A 24,288-nucleotide genomic window follows, 5' to 3' on the forward strand; every position below is an offset into this window, starting at 1 on the left:
GCCATGTAGTTTCTTTATTGTTGCTGACGAGGACTTACAGGGTTGGGGGTTCCCCCCTCCCGGAGTTCATTTTACTTACCTAATTTGTTACACGGGCACAAAGCCAATGCAGATTGTAACTCTCCTGGGAGGTGGGGAGGAGCCGGGAGCCTGCACAGCCGTCCCCGAGGGTCGGGGTAGGGGCCCAGGCCCACGGCCGCCCCACGGCTGCCCCACCGCGTTGCCAGGCAACGCGTGCCCCTCGCCCGTGGCCGGCGGCTGGCAACGGGGTGCGGCCGAAGCCCCGCCTTCAGGAGGCGTGGCCAAGCGGAACCCCTCCCCTCGGGGGCGTTCCCCCCGCTCCTCTGACACCCGCGGGCAAAGGGCGGGCACACACACCAGCCCGACCGCCGCTTCCTCCCGGGCGGGAAGGGCCTCTCGCGCATGCGCAGCCGCGCTGGGGCGGGGCGAGGCGCACCTCCGGGCGTGCACCTTCCCTCCCTGCCCGCCCCGCTCCGTCCCGCCCCGCGCCCTTCTCCAAGATGGCGGCCGGCGGCGTGCCGCGGAGAAGTGCGCATGCGCCGGCACCACCGCCTCGCCCGCGATTGGCCGCAGGGGTCCGGCGACCGCTTCCGGCGGCAGGGCGGGGCGGGGCCGGCAGAGCCTCCTCCCCGGTGCGCGGCAGGATGCGCCTGGCGTAGCCACCGGCCGCACCGACAGCCGCCGCGCCGGGCTGCGTTCCCTTCCCTTCCCCTCCCGTCCCTTCCCTTCCCTTCCGCCGGCGACCGGCGCGCCCTCCCGGGCCAGCCCTCCGGCGGCCCTTCCCAGCGCCCCGGGGCTCCCCGTCCCCGCCGGCCGGGGGAGGCCCGGGGGCTGGGAGGCGGCGGCGGCGGCTCCTCTCCGGGCGGGGGGGGGCCGCCTGCGGTGCCTGGGGCTCTGCGGCCGGCGGGGGCTCGCCGGTGCATGGGTGGGGAGGCCCCGCCACCGGCCGCCGCCGGCCATGACATGAGCGGAGCGCGGTGCCCTGCCTAGAGCCGCCCCGCGGGAGCCGCCGGCAGCCATGGTGAGTGCGGGCGGGGAGCGGGGCCGCCGCGGAGCTCCCCCAGGGCGAGGAGGTGCGGGGGGGAGGTTCTCCGGCTGGGCCTGCGGCCTGTCCCGGGCCCGCCAGTCCTCAGGGCCTGCCCCCCGTATGGGGACCGGGCGGCCCGGGGCCTGCTGCGGGGAGCCGCCCGGGCAGCGTCCCGGCCGGGGGCTGCGGGTGCTAAGGGAGGCCTTCACCCCCGGGGCCGCCGTGGTAACGAATTTAAAAAAGATGTGAAGGCAGAAATTATTCCTGGGAGCGTTTGTGCCAGAGGGTGTTGAGAGTTACAGGTTTTCTCCAGTCCGGTTGTGGATTTGCCCTGTTCGCCTCCAATTTAGCCTTGTATAAGCTGCAGAAATGACCTGGATTCTTTTCTGCGCAGAGCGTTATTTAATTCTGCTGTAGGTACTGGTGTTCAGCTGCCTTCCAGTAGCAGCAGTCGTAGCTGTGTGCAGTCCTACCAAGAGATACAGAGCTGAGATATGGCACGCTTTGATTTGCACAATCTTTTTTTCTCTTGATAAGATGCGAGAGAAGACATCTTTAATCCATTGGGTGCACGCACAGTCAGGCTTGCAGGGCTGGTAGGTGGAAATCTGTCTTCAGGGGATCGCGATGCTGCTCGCTATTGCCATACCAAGCGCTGGCAGTGATATGCTTAGTAACAACTGCTATTCTTATTTTTCCCTTGTTCTACCTGCAGGGAAACCTTATATCCCAAAATTTATTGCATTGACAAAGGGAAGCCACAAACGTGTACTTTGCAGTTGATCAGTAAGTAGAGAGATGTGTTCTGCAGCCCTGGATCTGTTCATGGAAACCTGCCTCCAGTCTCACCCAGAGAGTCCCGCTGGGCAAAGGCAGTAGTTACTGGTCTAGTTTTCAACCACTTTCTAGCTTAAGCTGTCTTAGATAATGTTGGCTCAGGCCTTGTACCCCTTTTCTTCAGGAAGATGGGATCTTGGTTTGCAGCTGTGAATTTCTTCAACCAGGAGCCAAAATAATCACATCTGCACGTGGTTTGGTGTGCTTCTGGTACACTATTGCTAGTTTATTCAAACCTTGCTCTCTGTAGCCCATTTCAGTTGAATTTCATTAGTCCCTTTGAGAGGCTTTGCTACCTCATACGGTGTCTGTTGGGGTGGGATATGGTCTTTTGAATAATTACAAGTAGCAGCCCACTACTACTTGGTGTGCGTGTGTGCTTGATCAGTCGGAGGGATGTACTTGCCTGCTCAGGATGGACTGTCTGCCAAATGTCCCAGTTCTTCCTGAATTTAGCTTTGGCCAAAGCTAGAACAAAGGGCAGTGTTGCTGAGGTGGATTCTTTTTGGTGATTAGCCCAGGTTCAAGAAGATGCATAAATACTGTGGTTGAGTTTGGAGAATATGGTGGACCAGTCGTATGTAACAAATTGTAGCTCTGCATGTGGAAAGAGGTTATCAAGTTTTGTGCACTAATAATTGCAGGTGGTGAAAGGACTTCTTAGTTCTTACCTTGCCTTCATACACATATGCACGTTTAGCCTGCTGAATTACATCTTGTTTTAATTTCTTTTCCTTGAACATCCGTTATTTGGTTCAGCTACAAGCTGAGTACTGGCTTTGGAAGTTGAAAAGCAGTCATTGGGCTATAGTGCAGAATTTACTGTTGTAACTCTTCATGTGACTACTGTGCAAGATTTTCCTTATGTTCCCGTTTCCTCGGAGCTTACAGATGGGCATGTTCTGCTGGTAGTGTACCCTCCTTCCTGGAAACAGTTGGAAAAGTGTGAAGATGAGATGCTATAAGGCATACTGGGAACAAATAAAACATAATTAATCTCTGCTGTCAAAAATACAGACTTGTGGAAGCAGATTTTATTAGTTGAAGTTGAATTGAGTGGATCCTGAAGGGTGTAAGCAATAGGAGCAGTAATGAGTTAGAGCTTGATTAGCTGGGAAGGAGTGACAAGAACACACTGTTAAGTTAAAAAGAAGAGGGGGAAACCAGTGATGCGCAATGTGCTCAGAAGCTATGTGTGTCGTAGAACAGGTGCCAGTTCAGTGTGCTTGGGTGCCACTAATGGCTCAGAAACCTTACACCATCATTAAAAAGCTATTTAGTTTCACAGGAAGCTTGAATCATTCTTTTGCTTCTGAGATATTTGTAAAGAGCAGCCCTGCTGTGTCAAGCTTTCTGGTTGTCGTACCGTGTGTGGTGATTATTACATGCTGGTGGCATGTCAGACTACTAATGCGCATTGCATGTCTGCTAAATAGTTCCTGTACAGCATCCAGTTTGTGGCTTTCTGTGAAAAAGGTGTGTCAATGTTGATGATGTCATGGTACGTTTGTAGAGAAGATAAGAGAATTGTAAAATACAGGCTTCTCAAGTGGATTTCTGTGGAGTCAAGTTAACCTCTAAACACAGAGTAACTAGCTCCAATTGACGTGCTCAGGTGGCACTCTTCAAGCTTTTCTCTTCTTTAATAGACCACAAAGTATTAATATGGTTTCCTAGTCAACTTTTTAGGATCCTTCTAGATGATTTTAGCTAACAGCTTCGAAATAAATATTGTTCATGGAACTACTCCTTGAATGCATTTGTGTTTTGCATCCAAATAAGCTATGCGTTGTCTTCTCACTCATTCTTCCACCTTTCTTCTGCTTCCACTAGCAAAGATGAACCATCTCTGAAACCATCAGGGCTCAGTTATGATCTCCTGAGCGTACCAGTCCTGGCAAGTGTATTCATAACTCCCATATGAGGTTGGAAGTCAGGTGATTACCTCCTAGCAAATGTATTCTTCAATTATGCGGGATTCGTATCCTGCCAGCAACTAGATGAACAGCTTAGGAAAAGGGACTTCTTCCAGGAAATGCTATTGTGTTAGGTATCAGATTTAAAGATGTCGTATGAAGTCAACCCTTCAGTCAAGAGAACTGCAAACAGGCTTCTCAAACATGTTGGCTTTAGTTACAAAACAAGTCGCGCTTCTTTCAGGTTATCACTAGGCCTCATAAATGTGTAGTGAAGTGGGAAGCAGACAATAGAAGTAGCAGCAGCAGATCCAAAGAAGCTCGTGTCCCTGTTCTGCATGAAGCAAATATAGCTTGCAAAAATGGAAGTAGGCAGTGGGCGTGTGTAGCTTGAATCTTTCTAAATTTTCCCCAGCAGCATCCTAGCTTTTATTTTATAGCCCCTATTATCACCTTCCAATTTTTTTTTTAGCAGCAAGTGCTGTCATTTTCTTAGACTTAAAGCTTCCTTTGGAGACCCGACGATGGTTTAAGCCTTCCGTTTGCTAAGGAATAAAGTATGTCTGGATTGCAGCATATCTAGCCAGGTAATGCTGGTGAGCCATAGGTTGTTCTGGCACTCTTAGTTACCAGGGAGCTTGCTGCTGAATTACCAAAATAGCTCACATTTATTATGTATGTCAGTGTAGCTGAGCTGGTGGCCCTAAGGCTGGAACGGGTCTGTGGGTTGTGAACCAGTCCTGTGTTTTTGGGACCACTCCTGATGTCTACTGTGCAGGTGGCTGAGGACATTGTTGTGGCAGCAGCAGCAGCGGCAGCTTCTTGCTTTTGCAAGAACCCTCTGCCTGGCTGTCCCATAGTGCTAGAGACGCTTAAATTGCGTTTGGGCTGCTGCCACCTGGTCCTGAAGCAGGTGAGCTGTGGGGATGTCTTCCCATACCAAGAGATGGAGAAGATGGTAAGTTGAGCGTGCTGCCTGTGCTAGGGCAGGCAGGAAGCACTTTGCTTGATGGGGAGGTTTTTGAGACCAAGAGGGAGCTGGAGCAGGTTGTCCCCTCCCCCCGGCAGTGCCTGCTCTGACACTGCTGGCTGATGTGCAGCATCAAAACTAGACCGCTGTGGTGTAGTAGTCTGAAGTTCTGTCAGCTTTCTGTATATCCCCTTAAAGTACGTAGTTTAAAAATAAAAGTAAACCCTTTTTGAAACCATTCTGACTCACTCTACTGAGCAGAGAAACAAGAGAATAGGAACTTCGAAGTTCTAGCCTCAGCTCCAACATCTGGCTTCCTTTTTTGGCCTTCAAGTCACGTCATAACTTTCTGTGCCTCGTTATTATCCCCGCTTTATTAAATCTTTAAATGGGAGCTGAGGCTTAATGCTGGTGAACTGTTTCACATATTTATTAGTTCTGTAGCAAAGCCACCGGCCGGGTGGGCAGCTCTACCTGCTGTGACACCCTCGGCAGCAGCATCTGCCTGCGGTGGCCCTGGGTGAAGGCTGAACCTGCGTGTCCCTTTTGGCAGAGTTAGAAGAAAGGGGAATCAACTGAGTTTGTAGCAGGAAAGCTGGTCTCAAGTGTGGCTTTGAAGGATGAAAGCTTTTTCTTTGAAGAAAATAGCTAATTTAGTGGAATGGTTATACATAATACCTTTCAGGATCTATAACTACAGTACATACGCTGTATTTCAAAGACTTGGGTAGCTAAATGTCGGCTGCACTGTCTCTAGATGGGCTAAAAGGTATTAAGGCAAAATTATTGAGCCTCAAGGTCTATTAAACTAGCTCAAAAAGCCTCTTTCTGCTAGGTGATGATTATGGCAATCCGCTGATAGATGAGTGTTGGTTGTTGGGATTATTTTAGTAGAGAAGCATAAAAACCTGGCCTGTACTACGAAGCTCATGCAGTGGGGTTCAGCACTGCAAAGAGATCGCTCAGTGTGCAGATGCCTAAAAGCTCCAAGGAATTTGTGTTCTGTTTGGTTATTTTAATGCACACTGTTAGGTGTTGCCATTTAGATCAGGGAGAAGGAGCTGCTATTACTGTTGTTATATTTCTTAATGGGCGTTAGTATATGCAAAGTAGAAAAAAATGTAGCTTTTGCATGCATAGGCTGATACCTGTCTGATAGAATGAGTCCTAAAATCCTTCCAAATCAATATCCTTTATCAGGCAGCAGTATTTCCTGTTAGTAACTATAAATATATTTGGGTCACTGCTGCCTTGGCCTTCTCTGCATCCCAGGCGTTAATATGGCAATCTTCTACTTCTGGAGAAAAAAAATAAGGTGTGTGCCAGCTTTGTTTTGTCAAAATAAGATGCTTAGAATACCATTTATAGAGGTAAAGTGTGTAGCATGTGGCTGTTCTCTTGTGAATGTCTGGTTGCTCCAACAAAAGTGTAAATATTTAAGTTTGGTAGAGGAGAAGTAATTGGATTTTTCCCCTACTGATTATGATGTTCAAGAAGTTGCTTACTCATCCAGGCAGCCCCTGGGTTTTATTTCTGTGCTCAGAAATGGAGTGGGTCATCTGGTGAGAGCCTCTGTCCTCTGGCAGTTTGGGAATGGTGCAGCTTCTCCGAGCCTGGGCTCAGGAGCACCTACAGTTTATGAAAGCTGTTTCTGTGGTGAAGCAACTTCTTTTCCAATCTTACCTTCCTCCCCCCACATGTTTTATTCCTTTCTTTATCCACGTTTCTGGTTTTTATTTACAATCAGCATAGGAAGCTTTCACTCTACCTGAAGTGTTTCAGGCTCTTCTAGCAACACAACAAATTTCTTAATTTCTCCCCCCCCCAATCTTCCCTGATCCCTCTCCTTTGGGGATCATGCCCAGAATTACATTTCTTTTACCATTTCCCAGTGCTTTGCATTCACGCTCCAAATTATCTTTTTTGTTTCAGCATCTCCAAGTTTGTGGCTGGGTCTGCAAGTCTGTGTGTATTTTTAGTGGTTTGACTTAGTTAAAGCCGTAATAAAATATCACAGCATGAATTTCTTCCTAAGAGGGAGTGTCGTGATTTCTTTTTGTCCCCTCTTTTGAGAAAGGAGCATACTCATCTGTTTTGTATACTGGCTTGTCAGAATGCCAAAGTCGGCATTAAATGCAGGGGATGCAGTCTTCTAGAGGAAAGAGTGTTCTGGGGTTTTTTTTTTTCCTTATGAGAGATAATTTTGTCTGAGAAATCTGCATTGTGCTTGGCTGATTCTCTCCTGCTTCCATGGGTAAAACCAACAGATTTCTTCTGCATTGCAATATCACTAGTCCTTTTCTTTGGGATTGAGGGCAGTTTCTTCCACTGAAGTTTGTCTCGGTGGTTGTTTTCCTGGAGTAGTAGCTGGTGTCAAAGAACAGCATGTTTAAAATCGAGGTCTGGAAGGGATACAGTAGAGAGCAACTCTGTAGTGGTTAGATTTGTTCCTTTGCTTATGGGGGATAAGATTGAATTTTCTACGATTCCTTGGCTTTCTTTTTGCAAGTATGGAGGAAAAAAAAAAAGAGGAAGATGATGTGATCCATGGCCTATAACCTCTGACATGCAAGTATAAGGTAGGTGCTGAGGAGCAAGGCTATTCCTGCTTCCGTCCATGGCGGAGGGCTGCACCAGCCGCTCCTCTGATCCTGCCAGCAGCACAGGAGAAGCAGTTTTTGTGATGGGGGAAAAGCGAAGGAGGAAAAAGGCTGCTTTGCAGCAGCTTGCAGCAAAGTTTCAGCTGCTTTTTCTTGTTTCCTGCTGGCGCTTGATGAAGTGGGTTGGTTGACCAAAGTCTAGTTGTGTGTCGGTCTGTCAGAGCCCCCCTGTCCCGGGGCAGATAGCTGTGTCGGCCCGGAGCTGCAGGAGATGCAAGGGTGAGAAGCAGCCTGCTGTTGTGAAATACCCCAAAGTGCAGAAGCATTACAGATATCAAGATCTCTTGTTTTTCTTTAAGTGGACTAGATGTTCTTCTGGCATGTGCTGTCCTTTGGAAACATTTAAAATTAAAAAAAAAAAAGTCTTGCAGAGTTATTGCCATGGTGTTATCCGTGATAGTTTCATTATACACTCTTAAATGCCCAACACAAGTTTTAAAGCTCTTGCCAGGAATTAAACTTGCAATATCACAGGCTTTTTTTCTTCTCTTTGTCAGGGGGCTGAGGGTTTTATAAAATACTGTGCAGTGTAATCATACCTCCTTGGAAATCGGGTCTGGCTGGTGTAATATATTGGGTAAGGTATAATCCTTCTCCCAGGTTTACCATAAACCTTGCACTGATGTCACTTTGCCTAGTCTGGTGTTGGGAAAGTTTTTCCCCAAGGTAATGGGCTTAATCCTGCCAGGCAGAAGTGGATGTTGGAGAACTACGTGGAAAATGAGCAGCTCGGATGTGTCAGTGCAGGTAAAATCTCAGCGGGGGTTTGCCTTTCTGTAGATGGAGCTGCATCTGAATAGAAGGACCACTTTAAGAAATATGCTGAATAATTGTTTTCTTCTTACATTTGCTCTCTTATTTGCTTGTCCTAGTGCTTTCCATTTCCAACTCTGCATATGTGCATAGTGTCAGAGACTCCTTAAGTTACAATTGCAATTCAGATTGTTTGTCGGGGTATTACTGTGAGTTGTCTGTAGGTCGAGATAAATAAGGGCTTATTTGCGGCTTTGCAGACAGTGAAGTATTTGAGAAGTGTTTTTAAAAATCTGTTAATGCATCTTGGACGACTTACTGCTGATATGCAAGCATGCCAGGTTTACAACTCCTATCACTTATGCACCTTTTTTCTAGTCTCCTCTCTGGTCAAAGTTGCTGCCACATTTGAACAAGTGGTGAGGAGCAAGCTTTTTAGCATTTTTAAGTGTCAAATATCCATCTGTAAGAGCAAGAATAGTGTTCTTTGTAGGAAGACTTGCTTAAAACTTGAAGATAGGTGTGTTTTTTAAAACTAACTTCAAGTAAAAAGACCATTCTTTATACTTTTTGTAAGTTTATTTTACACGCCGCTGCTCCTCTATTGATTGTTCTGGACCATTTGAGTAAGAAGATGCAAGAGTTTTTCTTACCACCTTTTTATTTTTAGAAATAATTTTTATAAGGAGTTTTTTATTCCCTCCACAAATACCGTCCCCCTGACATACCTGTGTCCAAAATAGTATGGCCTTGGGATCTTTTTCTCACCTGCCTTTTTAAAACTCAGGTTACTTCGCCTAAAATGGCAGGGGAAGTGTTATCTCAATGAGTTAAGTTGCATGTATTTGTTTGGGCTAGCCCTGTGGTCCTGTTTGTGCAAGCTTAGATTTGCTTATGCAGAGAAAAGGGAAGTGATTTGTATCCTGTGACTGTGGTCCCGCAGCTCCTGCCTGAGCATCGCCGTACAGGAAAGGATGGGATCTCCCTCCGAGGTGTGGCAGGCTGGTTTGAAGTGTGGCACATCCCGGGGAACCCAGCAAAGGGAGAGTGTGAGGTGAAAGGACAGACCCAAATACAGATTGGGGGGGGGGGGGGGAATTCCTTCAGAGATGTGAGTTTCTAGACTTCACTGGAAGAGTTTAAGTTATTTCTGTACTCTGGGAGAGAACCAGAGTCACCTTGCAGTATTTTATCATCCAGAAAGTGGCTTGTGCCCAGCTGACCACTCTTGGCTGATAATCAACCTTGTGCGGTGTCCATCTGAAGAGCATACTGTGAGTTTATGGCTTGTTTTTTCTGATAACACCCAAACTGAAAATTTGTTGTCAGTGGTGGCTTAAGTGGTGGACAGCAGCTGAGAGCTGTCTGAACTGAGTGTCTTGCTAAGGAAAGTCTAATGACTGTACCTGGATTGTCAAAGTTAAGTCCTAAGTCCAAAAAGTGAGCCTAGTACCACCTGTACCCAGCTGGGACGCCTGTACTATGGTGATAGGCAGTAGTATGATGCCAAATATGGATCTCGAGTAGTCTGCTTTGGATGCTTCTGCACTTCTCATCTGTGTATCATTGTTTTAGCAGCTACTTGTTTGGGGAAATAATGTGTTGTTAAGTCTTTTCCAGCAGCTAAACTGCAGTAAATCAATGGGCAAGTCATTGTCTCTTGACCAGCCTGCCTTCCCCGGGTGGCAGGGGCCCATAAATTGTTCTTGTAGTTGTCCTCAGCAAGAGCATGGCTTGTAACAGTGTTGTGTCTAAATCTTACTTTGCTTAATCCAGCTTGCTATGATTATTTTATTCCTTCGGTGGGTTTCTGAGAGAATTTCTAGGTGTTGAATTTTAATGCTCTATGCTTGCTGCATTTCCATGTAATGAGCATCTTTTGTAAACAGCAAAGCAAACGTGGAATGCTTGGTGGAGGACATGCTGGCTACTGGACTTGATTATGTGGATTAAGAGTTAGCAGTTTAGAAAGAATCAGACTCGGACACTTGAGCCTGTTAGTCAAAGTTCAGCCTTAAAACCTGAAGCCTGGTTAACTGAACCTGCCTGTACAAGAAGATTTAAGAAATAAGATCCCTTAGGTATTCAAAAAGGTGCCTGATTACTTCTGTAGCCAGCAGTGTTTACAGGTAAGATGATCTCTTTATCCTGTTCAAGAAATCAGATTATCACTGCTGGCTCTCCATAGCCTGTTCCACGCAGTAGTGTTCAGCCTGTGGTCGTTCTTAGTCCCTAGCTGATGGTTAAATAAAACACATTGATTCCTGAATTGCAGTCTGGGATTTCTGAAGTGACGAGTTGTACAGGCAGAAGGGCCTTGAGCAGCTCTGATGCTGGACATCAGCTTCATCACAGCGGGGAGATCGAGAGTAACGTAGTGCCTTTATTCCTCCGCCAATCACCTTGAGGTAGAACAGTAATTCGTTGCTTTTATAGTAGATTTTTTTTGCTTAAATTGTGGTATAACAGAAATGAATTTGCAAAATCTACATCTCATTAGTGAGCTGCTGAAGTTGTGGCCCTTGAAACGAATGAACCAGATACATGGGTTGTATTCTGCAGCCAGGAGATCTCTTGAAATGGCACCAGGAGCCTGAACTGTTCTCAAAGCACAGAGTGAAGCTGACTCTAGTTTCGGTTCATCAAACCACAAAAACATCTCTGAAATGCAACAAGGAAACTGAGAATAAAGACTGAGCTGTGTCTTGATACCATCAGCAGTGTACTGCCAGGGAGCACGTATGTTGCAGGGTCTGCATTCTGTCTCCTAATTTAAGACCTCTGTGAGTTATAATGATAAGGAGACCTTGGGAATAAGTGTGAAAGCCCAGACTTCTAAAATCATTAGTTGAAAACGATTAAATGTAGTAAGTAACACTGCCTTTGAGCTGCACAGCTCTGGCTCTTGGTAGTGTGCATTCATCCTTTCTAGAGGATGTGTTGGGTGTCATACGACTTTTTTTTAAAACACTTCATAATTCTGCTTTTGTTGCTAAAAATAATGCTGTGCTTTTCATGAACTTCACTGCATCGAGTGACCGACCCAAGGCTGTTCCAGAGGTTCACTGAAGTGGTGATAATAATCTGTGCTTTGCTGATAGCTGCAAAAGGCGGGCTTTTGTGACCCACACAAGCAGGCTTGAAATGACCCACAATCTTTCTGAGAGTGTAATTACTAATTTACATGTTCATTATCATATTATGTTAAGGCTCGGGCAGGGAGGGGCTCTGAAAGACATCCTGGTAATTCTTAAATGAGTAAATTACTACCTTGGCATGTATGCATGTAAGGTATGTGTATTATTAAATTAGTCTTGACTGAGTTTCCTTAAAAATTATCTACAACAATATAAAAAATACAATGGAAGAAAATTCAGCAGCTGAAGTGTAGTGGTTTGTGTTCATATGTGTATACCTGTACTATTAAGTAACTGCACAAAATTGGAAGCAGAAGGCTCTGAGGTGGAAGAGGATGGGACAGTGTAATTTAGCAAAGGCAGGGTGATGATGAGTTATTTTATACTAGCAGCTGCCATTGTGGTGTGTGCATGATTTTTCTTTTCTCTTTTCTTAATCCTATGCACTGTCAGTGGCATTATAGTAATTCCTGCTGGGAACGCTTCAAACAACAGGGTTTTGCATTGTGTGCTCTCCTGCAGTCCCTTCTCTCCGGGAAGAGTTGCCCATTACGAGTACAAGCTGGTAGATGTAGCTGATACTCATTTTAGCAGAGCTGGGTAAAATGTGATAAGATCCAAACCTTGATAACCAGGAGGACTGGTGATGGTAGGAGACATGGTGGGTAGGAAGGAGATGTAGAAGCAGGCTCCAAAAAATTAGGAAGCCAGGGCTGTGCTGGAAAAATATCTTCATTTGCTACCAATATATGGTGCAGGGAGGCTTTATGGGCTGGTGGGTGTTAGATACAGTGTGAAAAGTGCTTCAGTGGTGCAGGTATTGAAAGGAGGGATGGAACAAGAGTGGGCGTCTGAATTAAAAACGTGATGGGGTGCAGAGGGGTAAATAACAACTACCTAACAAAGAGATCCTGTCCTCTTTTAAATAAAGAGTAGAGGCGTTACAGGGGGCAGTGAGGGCTTCTGGGGTTCAGTGGTGCAAGTGTTTTTCCTACCTGCCACTGAAGGAGGTGTTTTTAAGGTTCCACTTGTGTGGTGTAAAACTCATTTTTCCACGGCAGAGGAAGGTGTTCTGGTGCTGCCTGAAGGATTGTTGAAGTCACATTGGTAATGTTGCAGCTGCAATTAACATCTTACTAAAAAAAACTTTGTGGAGGGATTACCTTAATCTTGTCTTGGAGTCATATCCATTTCCAAACACATTAGAAAAAAATCAACAGACATAACCCTCCTCTTACAGTTGTCACCAGCCTGAGTTGCCGTATTTAGAGCATCGTTTGTATGATCGATATTCTACCGAGCTGTTAATAGCAAACATTAAAAGGTTAACAGCTTGTGTTTTTATGGCAAAGCATTAGAGAAGAGCTTTCCTCTAAAAGAAACAATCGCTGTAGAGAACATAATATGAAGTAAAAAGATAGAAAGTGAACTCTAAATGAAAGCACTTCTGGAGAAAATTGAAATAGCTTTATAAAGCACTTTCATATCTTCCAGAACGATCAGGTACTATGCAAACTAAAATCAGTGTTGTATCTTCTATTAAAGTAAATGTGCAATGTCTAAATTGCAATCCAAAAGTCATTCCTCTGTTATTCGCCAGAGTTGGATGAGTAACTCATCCTACCAGAATGCTTTAGTCATAGGCTACAGGCTAAACTGAACTTATTATGGTGTCCTGGTTTAAGCAGCAAGGTACAAAGATTTTGCTCCTTTAGAGCCTTACTGAGGTGCAGTGAACTGGAGTTTGAACAGCCTAAAATGCAGTAAGTTAGCAGCTATTAGTATTCTTTTCCTTAATCAACAGAAATCAGTTAATGGCTCATACACCTTAAAATGTAATTGAATGGTAGCCCTGAAATCAGCTGGTAGATCCAGGTTTTATACATCATTTTTGTTCTTTGGTGAATGGAGAATGTGCAGGTTCTTGGTAGCAAATCTTGTAATTTCTGTCAAAATAGGAAGCTGTAGTCTCAGCTGTGAATCTGTCATTTTGCTGGTTGTATGATACTGCTATTAAAGGTTGGAGTTCATAGATAAATGGTATGAGTAAGCAGCTAGTTTGATAACTGTTAATGAAACACCTTTAGCAAACTTAATTAGGCAAAAATGGGGATGATAAGGACGTAGACTGACAGTGGCTCTCTCCCACCCTGATCCATATCAAGTCACGCTCAGATCAGACTTGGGACAGACCTGACACTTGCCCATGCAGCACAGACCCAATGTAGCACAGCAGCAGATGACAGCACCTGTTTTGGGGAGAATCGGCTATGACACATCTCTCCGAGATGCTGTCTTGGAAACAATTTCTAGGTCAGAGTATGGATGTCCTACCGGAACACAGGTATCTGTAGCTGTTGGTGTACCAGCATTTAGACCTGCTTGCTTAGTTTCATGTATCGCTAACTTCTTCACCTAACCAAGCTGTGACTGAGGACATCATCTTTGGCTGGAGGGTCTGCTGAATCTGGCAGCTGAGATCCTCCCTGCAAGAGCCTGCAGGTCTGAGCTCAACCATAGCATTTGGGCAATTGGAAGCAGTGGAGCCTGTGTGGATGGTGGCATGTCAAATCTTACTGTGACTGTTTTTAGTGAATTGCAAAGGTTTTCATGGTAAAAAGCTGACATTACCTGCTCTGCAAATGGGATTCATAGACTTGAGTATTTTTTTCCTAAATGGTTGACAGAAGAGAGCAAACAGCATTTCCTGGCAGTTTGATCCAGCCCTGAGTAGCCTGAGACATTGGGGGTGGAGGGGTCAGATTTTACCACTTGTGAAAATCAGTAAGAAGTATTTCTGGTTTAATAGTTGACTATTCTGTGATGCCTCATAAAGGTGAGGCAAACTGCCAGCCCTTACTCAGAAAGTCTGTACTAAATTCTGCTAATGATGGTCCAGACTTCATGACTTTCCTTAAAAACCTTTAAACATGAAATTTGCATATGACCAAAATGGCTGAATTTCAGACCAGACAGAAAGTGAAGTGAGTGCTGCTGGTTCTGGCTGCCTGTGGGGTTTGATCTTGTCCTGACTGTGCAGGACTGAGGCAGTCATTAATGTCCATGCATTGCTGCTCAGTATCAGGATTCATTGGTATGTCTCTTTGCAGACCCTGGTAATACTTTTCTGTTCTTTTCTTCAGTGCAGAGTAAACTCTGAGCCCCAGAAGAAAGCAAACTGCATATTAATGTGAGTGATAATACTGAGGTGCGGCTGGAAATATTACAGACAGGTACAGCCACAGGTCCTACAAACAGCTCTACTTTTATTATAGCCTCACTAGATAATCTGCTTTCTGGGGTGTCTGGATATAGGTACAGTAAATTTCCTCTGCAGCTCTCCAACAGCATGTGTCCTCTTTATCTCAATGACCTAGTTATCAGAGCCTTTGCTTGAAAGGTGGGTGGTTATGGCATGCTCCAGGAACGGTTAACTTGAGGAATACCCAAAGGCATTAGCAAATACAGAACGCTGCTCGCTACCTTTTTAAGTCCTGCCAATAGCTAGAAGGGGGTGCGCTTGGTGTGGCCATCAGATAGCATCTGGGGAAGACCTGGGAGGCTCTCCTGTTTGCAGAGCATCCTGGGCTGGGTTTTGATTACTTCAGACAATTTGTGCTACTCCATCTTCCTTTGGCCAAACGTCCGGAACAGCCAGGAGAAGTCAAATAGGAGAATAAACAATCTTGGAGGTCATGCTGTTTCTTTCTGCCAGGTTGGCCTTGGATTCTGGCCAGCCTGGGCTTTTTACATAAAGTGCTTCCTTTGTGCTCTGTTTTCTTTTTTGATTTTGATGCGTTGAACATTGTGAAACCGGTGTTTTTATTTATTATTTTATTAAGTGTGTTCCTAGGAGTAGGCTCTGTCATCTTCAAAATCTCAGTTTGAAGTCAGTGGAGGACATGTCAGATGTTCGAGATTTATAAGAACTCTGCAATTTATTTCCAAAAGTAGGAAATAACTCTTGAATCTTGGAAAAAATTGACTTAACTACTCTTCCTAAAGAAGGATTGAATTAACTATCCAAAAACGATTGAGCCCTGCCATTCCTGTGTGAAGAGCTAACACTTCTCTGTGAATTGAGGTGATCTTGATCTTGGCTGGTGGAGGGGTGGAGTGGGAGAGCAGTGCTTCTTACGGAGGAATTTGCATCATATTGATCTGCCCAACGTTTGGAAACTCCTCTTTGGGGGGGGTTGGCATCAGAAGCTGCTGGTGAGGCTTACTCTGTGTTGAGCAACAGAGAAGTAAACTACAGGGATTTACAAAAATGTTGGATATGTATGCCTGGATCTAGTTGGGAGGAATTTGCAACAAAGTGCAATGTCCCAGAACGAAATGCATAGAAATGGCAGTGTGGCTATATCCTAATGTCATTAAGGACTCCACTTCATCAAATTTTTTTTTTAAATGAGTCTCTTATCCGCAATGCTGCTGTTACGTGGGAAATGGTGACTGGCAGGAGGAGACTGTTTGGTGGCTGAAGGGCTGGCCGGCTTCAAGGGGAAGTTTACAGTGCAAGGGATTGTTTGCAGAGACCATGTATAAATGTGTTAAAGAGGTGATAACGGGTGCTTGATCTTGCTTAAGCTGGCAAAGTGGCTTTGATTTAATTGTAGGTTATTTTAAGCCAATTTCCCACTAGCAATGTTTCTTGCTAAAATAGTCCTTGCTTTCTAGAGCAGGTCTTTAAAAAGAAAAAAAAAAAGCGGGGGGGGGAAGGAAGAGGAAAGGTAGGATGAAATTCAGTATTCCTTTGTAAAGTAATTGAAAATGCATGGTGTCCTACAGAGCATCCATGTTTGGAGAGCAGAGCTGAATTTGTCTTCCCACGCTGTAGTGTTGAGTTGTCAGTTCTCCTGGGGGGTTAATCCAACCCCAGGCTGTTTGAGGAGGGTCTCCTGCTGCTTGGCCCTGTGGTGGTCCTTGGGGAAACTGCTGTACGTGGAAATGGGAACTAGCAGAAGCCTGTAGTGTTTCTGCATGTTGTCTCACTTGCTCATCTCTGCAGAAGACTGCTGGTCATGGTTTTTGTTTCTGTTTTTATTGTTTTGAGGCAGAACTTTAAGTTTTCTTTAATGGCTTACTTTGGTTCTGTGCAGAGGAAGACTGGGGCTTGAATCTTGATGCATTTATTATTGATAGCATGTGTTGAAAACATTAGAGGAATGACTAATGGCATGGTCTGTACTGTAGCAGTACTGTTGTCTAAGGCTATCCATTATCAGGCTTAGACCATAACGGAAGTGTGGCACAGCTAGAGAGGCTAAGCTCGGTGGTGAGCTGTTACTAGAATAAAATCATCCCAGCTCCAGAGACTTGCAAAACTATAGTGACCTTGCAATGGCTGTATGCTAATTCTGGCAATTTTTTTTAGGACTTAAAACCACTGAGCTATAACCAATGAATTCTATAATAAAAGCTAAATTTGGAGATGGGGGGACATTCTTCTTGAATCAAATAGCTGAATACTTGTATATTGCTTTTCAAAGTGCTGGAAATTTCTTAATCTTTCAAGCTGCCACTTCCTGAGCACCTTTGGTGCAGGTGGCAGTGTGGCACAGTGTGACACTGAGGCAAAGACAGGAATAGGTGTCAGGAGTCCTCTCAAAATTCATGCTTCCTGTGCTATCGCTGTATTTATTATCTCTAAACATCTGAAAGTATCTTCACTTGAACTTGCTGTCTTTGTGAGAATTATTTGACAAGGATGAGCTAACTTGAAATTACTAAATGCCACAAAAAAAACCAAAAAGGAAACTTCTTGTATTATTTTCATTAGCTAATGCAGCTGAGCAAATGGTCCTTCATGTCCAAAGCTTTCACTTGGCAGTGGACAAATCTTGTTGCTACTTGACACCAATGAGTAGTTTAAATTCCAGATTATTTTGCCCTACACCTGGACTTTGTGCTCTTGTTGGTTTTTGGGTGCATCTGTGACATGAATGATATTTTAACTCTTTCCTTTAAATGTCGTTCCCAGGCATCTGAAGAGGCCTCACTACGGGCTTTGGAGAGTCTAATGACAGAGTTTTTCCACAATTGCACAACGAATGAGCGGAAACGTGAGATAGGTGAGTTCATGCCCCTTCTAAAGGATGGTCCCCTTTGCTTTCTGCTGCCTGCAGACCTTGGCAGAGGTGACTTGGTTATGTTAAATATAGCACATGAAAGTGCTCTATCTGATACCAAACTCGCATCTTAGCCTCTCCTGCTTATGTGTGAACTTGAAGTAAAGGCTTACGTAGTTTGGGTTTCAGATATCCCATGGCAGGTCCTATAGATAATTAATATGTTGGTAACTGTCTACTGCTGTGAGCATGGAGATGTAGTTTTTTATCAAGGGTAGTAAGTTGGTTAGGATAGGAGAAGGATGTTACCTTTTTTCTGCCTGTACATTGTTGGACTGCATGTCCTGGAAAACTTCTACCTTCTGCCTAGAGATGGGGCGTGGACTTTGGATTTCTTCAGCATTAAGAAGGGAAAGCAGAAGAGTGTCCTATTTAATGTGAAATGACAAGTAGGAATAAACAGTGAGGTTTCATTTTGGCTGGTGTTATTAAATATGTCATTGTGAAAACCAGCAGAGATCTTAGATGTGCTCTAGATTAGCTTCTTGAATCAGTGGTTAATGGCTGTAAATAGGCAGCTTGCTTTTATACTCAAACTTCTGCCATCTCTAACTTCAGTGCCAAAAGTATGATCAGCATGAAAGACTTCTCCCAGAAATCTGGTAAAATAAAGAATAAGCAACTAGGCAAGGTGTTTTGGTTTGCTTTTTTTTTTTTCCCCCCCCTATTGTGGAGATCTGCTGTGAAAAAGGTGAAAGCCTTCAGCCTCCCCTGTTTTCCTGTTTAAGTTGCAGGAAAGAAACAAATTGATTAAGGCTTAAATTTGATTAGCCTGTAAAACAGCCCTTGCAGCTTTTCCCTTTGCTGCATTTGGTATGTAGTCCCTTGATCTGAGATGACCAAGTCCTGTACCTGAGTGTTCGGAGAGGTTTTTGATATGCTGCACTACAACAAAGTCGATGGCTCTTGGAGCAATTGCATTAAAACAAGGGTGTTTTATAATGCTGTGTGTGATCTGAAGTACTTCTAGTCTTTCACAGTGACCTGGTATCCCGACATTTGGCTTTTATAGATAAAATGGTAATGCTTGTAATATAATTTTTGTGTGACCTGTTTTAATATTCAGCTATTAGTCTGGTGTAGTATTTATGTCAAAATTGTATTCTAAAATGACATACCTATTTTGTTTTCATTAAAGCCTATTGTTAGATTGCTTTTAATACTTTGGAGTGTGATTATTCCCCCCCCCCCCCCCCCCCCCCCCGGTTGTTCAAGTCATTCCCTGAACATGGGGTTTTGTCCATGCTCAGTGTGATGTTGTGTGATCAGTATACATTGTTATGGATTTGTTTACAGCTTAAGAATTTTAATGTTGTTTTTTAATACTTTATTTTTTCAGAGGAGCTTTTAAATAACTTTGCCCAGCAGATAGGAGCCTGGAGATTCTGCCTCTATTTCCTGTCAAGTACAAGAAATGACTATGTAATGATGTACAGTTTGACTGTGTTTGAGGTAAGATGTGTACTGTTGCCTGCTTAGTGCATTTTCTGTCTGGTGCAGTTTTATATGGCAATCGATTTTATTTGAAAATGTTTGTCTAAAATGGCAGTCCTAGTAAGTACGGTGATAAAGGATGCTTTTATTGCTCTCTCCTAGAGAGGTTGCTTAATGGCAGGCTACGAGTAGGAGAATATGAATCTTTGTACACAAATTGAAGAATTAATTTCCTGGCATCTCTAAGTACAAATTACCTACAGTTTCAGAGGCTGCTTGAGTTGTCTGCACAATGCTTTTAAGAGTGTTATTGCTTTTATACTCTTTTTATGGTCAGAAATATGTGCATGATTACGTGCTACTAGCTACTGCAAACTTAAATGCTAAGAGGGAAGACAAAGTTGCTTTTGTTTTTCTGACATGTTGTGGTTGATGCTCTTGAACTACATCCCACAAGCTTATGTGCTAGTTGTAGAGGCAAGGTCTCTTTTAGGAGACCACATCCCAATCTTCACCTATTTATAAAAGAACAAAGTTATGGTTAAAAGCCTAAATATTGATCTGTATATCTACTGGAAGAAACAAAAGTATTCTGTGAGCAGCTGTGTTTGATCAACCATTTCTCAGTGACCAGTGCAGTGTCTTTCCCTAACGATATTCTGGGGCTTGGTCAATGTCACACCTCACCCTGGTCCGTTTGTGGCCTCTGCATTGTGGTCTTGGCTGCATTGGCAGTCTGAGCTGTGCTCCTAAATCAGAGGGGTTTTATATCCTTTGCAATGGGCCACTTTTTAGATAGATCAGACAATGCTGTTCTTAAAAGTCGTGTTGTTTTGACGAATTATCTGTGATGGTGTTGACTTCTTCACTTAAAATGTTCACTTTATTTATCTGGGGTTGCATTGGGAGTCTGGACTCAATCTGCAAACTGAATCTGGTTTGCCTTCCTCTCAAAAAGGGGTAATCATGACAAACAGTATGGGAGAGTTTCCCTGCACTGGGGATGGATGTCACGCAGCAGCTGCCTGCAATAATTAAACGAATTTTCATGAAGAGGAAAGCAGGTTTGATTCCTGAGCCTCTGCTTCTCGGGGTGGGGTAAGGTGGGAAAGTAGTACTGAAAAAATAGTTGGGACCAGAACTAAGCTGAACAAAGAAGTCACTGTCCTAGTGTAAAGCGAGGGACATGAGTCTGCAGTTCAGCTGAGAGATTAGGATCTTTCCATTGAGGAGCTTGAATTTCTCAAGTTAACTACTGTAGCACTGTGCGTTCCACTGGTCCTCATAGCTGTAGGCTGTTGTAGTCTGCAACTTCATCAGTCTTCAACTGTGTGAGTACTGAATGTCAGTAAAAGCGTGTATATAAACACAAGGATCATTCCCAAAACTTCCTGAGAATGCTACATTTCCTAGAATGTCAAGGAAGTTAACAGTGGATCTGGAATAAAAATTCTCATGGGGCCCCCTTCCAGATGAACCGTTTTCTCTTCTTGCTTTTGGAAAAGAGAACATCTTCCCAAAAACATTTCACAGGTGGAAAAAGGTTGCACTTTCAGGTCCAATGAGTAGGATAAAACTCAGTGGGCATTAAAGCATGACTGTTAAAGCTGAAAGCATCTTCCAGTTTTATTGGGGCTTCTGAAACTCTCGTTCTGGACTTGCATCAAGGAACTCTCCATTTGGTTGGGTCGTTGTTGTTAAGCAATACTTCTGGATCTTCTCTGCAAGAAACCCCAAAAAGCAACTTCTTTGAGGAACTTAATGTATAAATACACCTCTGTACCTCTACACTGAACTGGCACCTCTGTACAGTATGTCTGTACTGTGAATTGGATTTGCTTTGATCATAAATAATCTTCCATTTTCTGCAACAAACCCCTTTGCAGTATCTCCTGCTTTTGGGTTCTCCAAGCTATATGCCTGCAGATGGGCACAGACATTGCCTCTGTAGCAGGCCTCCTCAGTAAGTTATCCTGAGAGGCTCAGCTAGCTCCTAATGCTCCAGAGCCCCTAAATGGGATCGTAGCATGGCAGGAAAGCAATTTGCAACTCTGCCTTCTTATGGATTTTGTCCAGCCTTAAGTGAACTAAAAGCTTTCTGTTAAAGTGGTGCTCTGTCACTGCAAGGCAGTCACTGCGACGGTGACCTTCCAGCTTGGCTTCAGGAGACCCAGGTGGCATCAGAGTCATCTAAAACCAAACTTGCTTCTTCTCTTTTTTTTTTTTCTGCTTCATACAAAGCTGTGCTTCCCCCTTTAAAGGGGAAAATCTAGGTGTCCAGGGTTAAAAGATAGTGGAAATACTTGATATGTATGCCAACTAGTTCTGCTTGACCCAAAACCAGTTAAAATGGTAGTGTGCTGGTTGCTGTCACTTGTCAGTTAATAGAAATGATGGTGTATTCAAAGAGATATTGGTAGCAATTTCTGGGGCATTGAAACCCATCTTTTGTGAAACTTCAGTGTTGGAGGGCTTCTACAAATCTGATACGCTTGGGGGGGTTGGGATTTTTGTTAGACCTCATCCCTATACACTGTGTGGCTTGTAAGAGATGAGCTCAGTGAGTTTTGTTCCGCAGCTTGAGCCATCACTGTCTTTGGTTGCCTGAGTACCAGTTAGGTAGCAAAGCTTATTCCAAGTTAGTTAGTAGTGCAGGGTTTGCCCTTTATTAAGCTGCTCTTGTTCTGCCTAGCTTAGTTTGCACACACTCACCTCTACGTGTTGTTAAAGAGGTTAGGGTTGGTACTGGACTGCTGAGCAGTTAAAGCATCTTAAATTTCAGCTCTTTGCTCAGCGAGCCTGTGTCAGAGCTCTAATAAAAGAGAAACATCTTTTGTTTAACCTGCTAATACCTGCTTGTTTCCTTATCTACAGGTCTGCCCATGGCAGCAGAGAAGGTTGAACTATGTCAAATATAGGTGCCTAAGTTTTTAACTGACCAGGCTTGGTCAGTGAGAGGCCTGGATAGATTTGAAAGCTGTAGCCTTTTCCCTGCCTGTGCATTGTGGCAGACACTGGCAATCGCGGGGCATAAGATGCAGCAGCTCTGCCTGGTGCTCTGTACCTGCATTATGTGTCCACATTCTCTTGCTGTTTAACTTCAGTGAAGCATGTCTAAGATGAGCTCATTTGGGAGGTCTATTTCTTTTTCAGAACCTAATCAATAAGATGTGGCTTGGGGTCCCATCTCAAGACAAAATGGAGATCCGTAGCTGCCTGCCCAAGCTCCTTCTAGCTCACCATAAAACTCTGCCTTACTTCATCAGGAACAAACTCTGCAAAGTCATTGTGGATATTGGCCGGCAAGACTGGCCAATGTTCTACCATGACTTTTTTACTAACATCTTGCAGGTAAGAAGTTTCTAAAGGGAAAACTTGGTTTCATTCACAGAGAGACATTATTTTGTTTTCTTGAGTAGTGACTTCCCTTGATGAAGATAAAATAATTACATAAAAAACAAAGTTGCTTCTTAAATTCCTTTTCCTTTTTAATTTTGAAAATAACCCTTAGTTTCCTACATGTTACATTTCTTTCTATTTTTGACAAAGGTACAATCGTATCAACTGCGCTTTGAATTTTAAATATTTAGGAGTAGTTGTTGAAAATGCAGGGATTGTGGGTTCTTTAAAGAAAAAAGTCAATAAAACTATGGATGCATCACTGGATGATTCTCAAAAGTGAAGTTTCTGAATGTGGCTGTTGGAGATTTTTCACCTAATAGCCAAAGATACCCTAAAACCTTTGGCACCTCGTCATGTAAAGTCACTAATGGAATGTTGTTGGGGTGTTGAAGAGGGCTCTTGCAGGAAGGCTAGAGTACGTATTTGAGGATCCTGCCTGAGACAATGCCATTAGTTTGAATGTTGGTTGTAATTCAGTATCTCCACGGTGAAGCCTGAGCCAGGCTAACAGCTCGTTGCAGCTGGAGCCGAACTAGGCTAGTGCAAACCTCCTCTTTTGGTTCGAGCACTTTGTTTCCAGTTCTCTTAAAATTGTTCATAATTGGCTTAAAGAAGCTGAGTGTAAACTGAAGTGCTGCACAGTCTTTTTCTGCTGACATAATTACACGATTTGAGTGCAGCTATGCCCACAGATAAGCCACAAGGCAGTTATTTAAAAAAAAAAAAAAATCAAAGTCCCTGAGGGTTAGGAGTTTATTTGTTAAGACAAATGGATCTAGTATTAATTGCAAAGTTAAAAAAAAAAAGCTAACTTGGCATACAGAGCTTGTTACTAACTGTTGTAATCTCTTCTCAAATAGCTTTCTGTAATCATGTAGTTCGACATGCTGCAATTTTTTCCTGAATTGTCAATTTGACAATAAGTACTCTGAGACGACTATCTACACTTACAGTTTTGGCTTTTGTTTCACCTGGATCTGCAATTGAGTTTCTGAGCCTCTACTTGCTTTTTGAGCACTTTGGAAGTTATCTTAAGTGATTGCAGAGCCCACTTTGGGTATCTGTTTTTCCTTAAGACTTTCCTGTGAACTCAGCTTCAGAGGGTAATGTTCCCATAAATTAATTTCTATAGCAGACACTTTCTAAAAATGTTCAGAGAAAGTGGAAGAAAAACACTAATACTGAACTTCAAGACCTCAAAATAAAGAGGAGGAGCACAGGAGCAGGATGACTTGCTTCTAGAGTTGCAGATGAGTCCTCTCAAGACTTTCTTGTGAGATAATTTGAAGCAACTGTTTGATTCTTTAACTTGTATCCCAGGACTCTAAGTAGTCTCTAAAACTTTTACTGAACCATTGGAGGGGTGGAGGAGAAAAGTAACTTGGACTATTGTATTGTCATTATGCAAAACCAATAATTTTACGTAGAAAGTGCTACTTCTTTAGAGGTGTGAAATCTGTTTAACATTACTGAAGTGCCAGTGCATGGTATTGCTAAACTTCCCTGTATTGTCAGAAAATATTCTGAGAGGAGATGTTAAGTCTCTTTGCAGCTTACAAGTTGTGTATTTCATTTAATTTTCCTTTTTAGCTGTCTGTTCCTGTGCCATCGTGCTTCCTTTCTGAAAGCCGACTTACATCTAGACTAAGAGCTTTTAGAATGGCTTTTTCTCCCACATATTTCACCAAACTGTGTGGCCTTAGCAGTGTTAACTCAGTGTGTCTCCAGTTTGGTGGGTCAAGGAGATTAGGACCAAGGTCAGCCTGTGTTAGAGAATTTATGACTTCAAGCATTACTTGTGGTAATTGTGCTTGGCTTTAGGCTTTTTCTCCCAGAGGGAGTAGAGCATAAATTGCATTGGATGTTCCAGGTCAACAGAGAAGAGTAGCATTGAATTTCAGCTGAAAATCAAACTTTGTCCCACTTGAATGTGTCTTTAATATCCCAGTGGCTAATGAAGGCAAAAATCATTGATTTCTCTGGTTCCTGCACGTTCTGTC

General features: G+C 43.8%; 1 protein-coding gene across 7 annotated transcripts in view; it reads left to right on the plus strand.

Annotated features, from left to right (window-relative positions):
• The first annotated feature begins 682 nt into the window (after positions 1-682).
• Positions 683-24,288, plus strand: part of XPO6 (exportin 6) — a 55,796-nt gene continuing 32,190 nt past the window's right edge. For 2 of the 7 annotated variants that reach the window (XM_052772849.1, XM_052772850.1), the window contains exons 1-4: positions 683-1,042; positions 17,305-17,395; positions 18,792-18,904; positions 22,040-22,237. In XM_052772849.1, coding sequence (XP_052628809.1) covers positions 1,040-1,042; positions 17,305-17,395; positions 18,792-18,904; positions 22,040-22,237 — 405 coding nt within the window. In that variant the 5' untranslated portion in view covers positions 683-1,039. Of the gene's footprint in view, positions 1,043-9,397; positions 9,459-17,304; positions 17,396-18,791; positions 18,905-22,039; positions 22,238-24,288 lie in introns of those variants that run through there. The other 5 variants (XM_052772852.1, XM_052772854.1, XM_052772851.1 and 2 more) reach the window with 4 other exon arrangements.

The sequence above is a fragment of the Harpia harpyja genome, chromosome 21 (assembly GCF_026419915.1).
Source record: "Harpia harpyja isolate bHarHar1 chromosome 21, bHarHar1 primary haplotype, whole genome shotgun sequence".
Lineage (NCBI taxonomy): Eukaryota > Metazoa > Chordata > Aves > Accipitriformes > Accipitridae > Harpia > Harpia harpyja.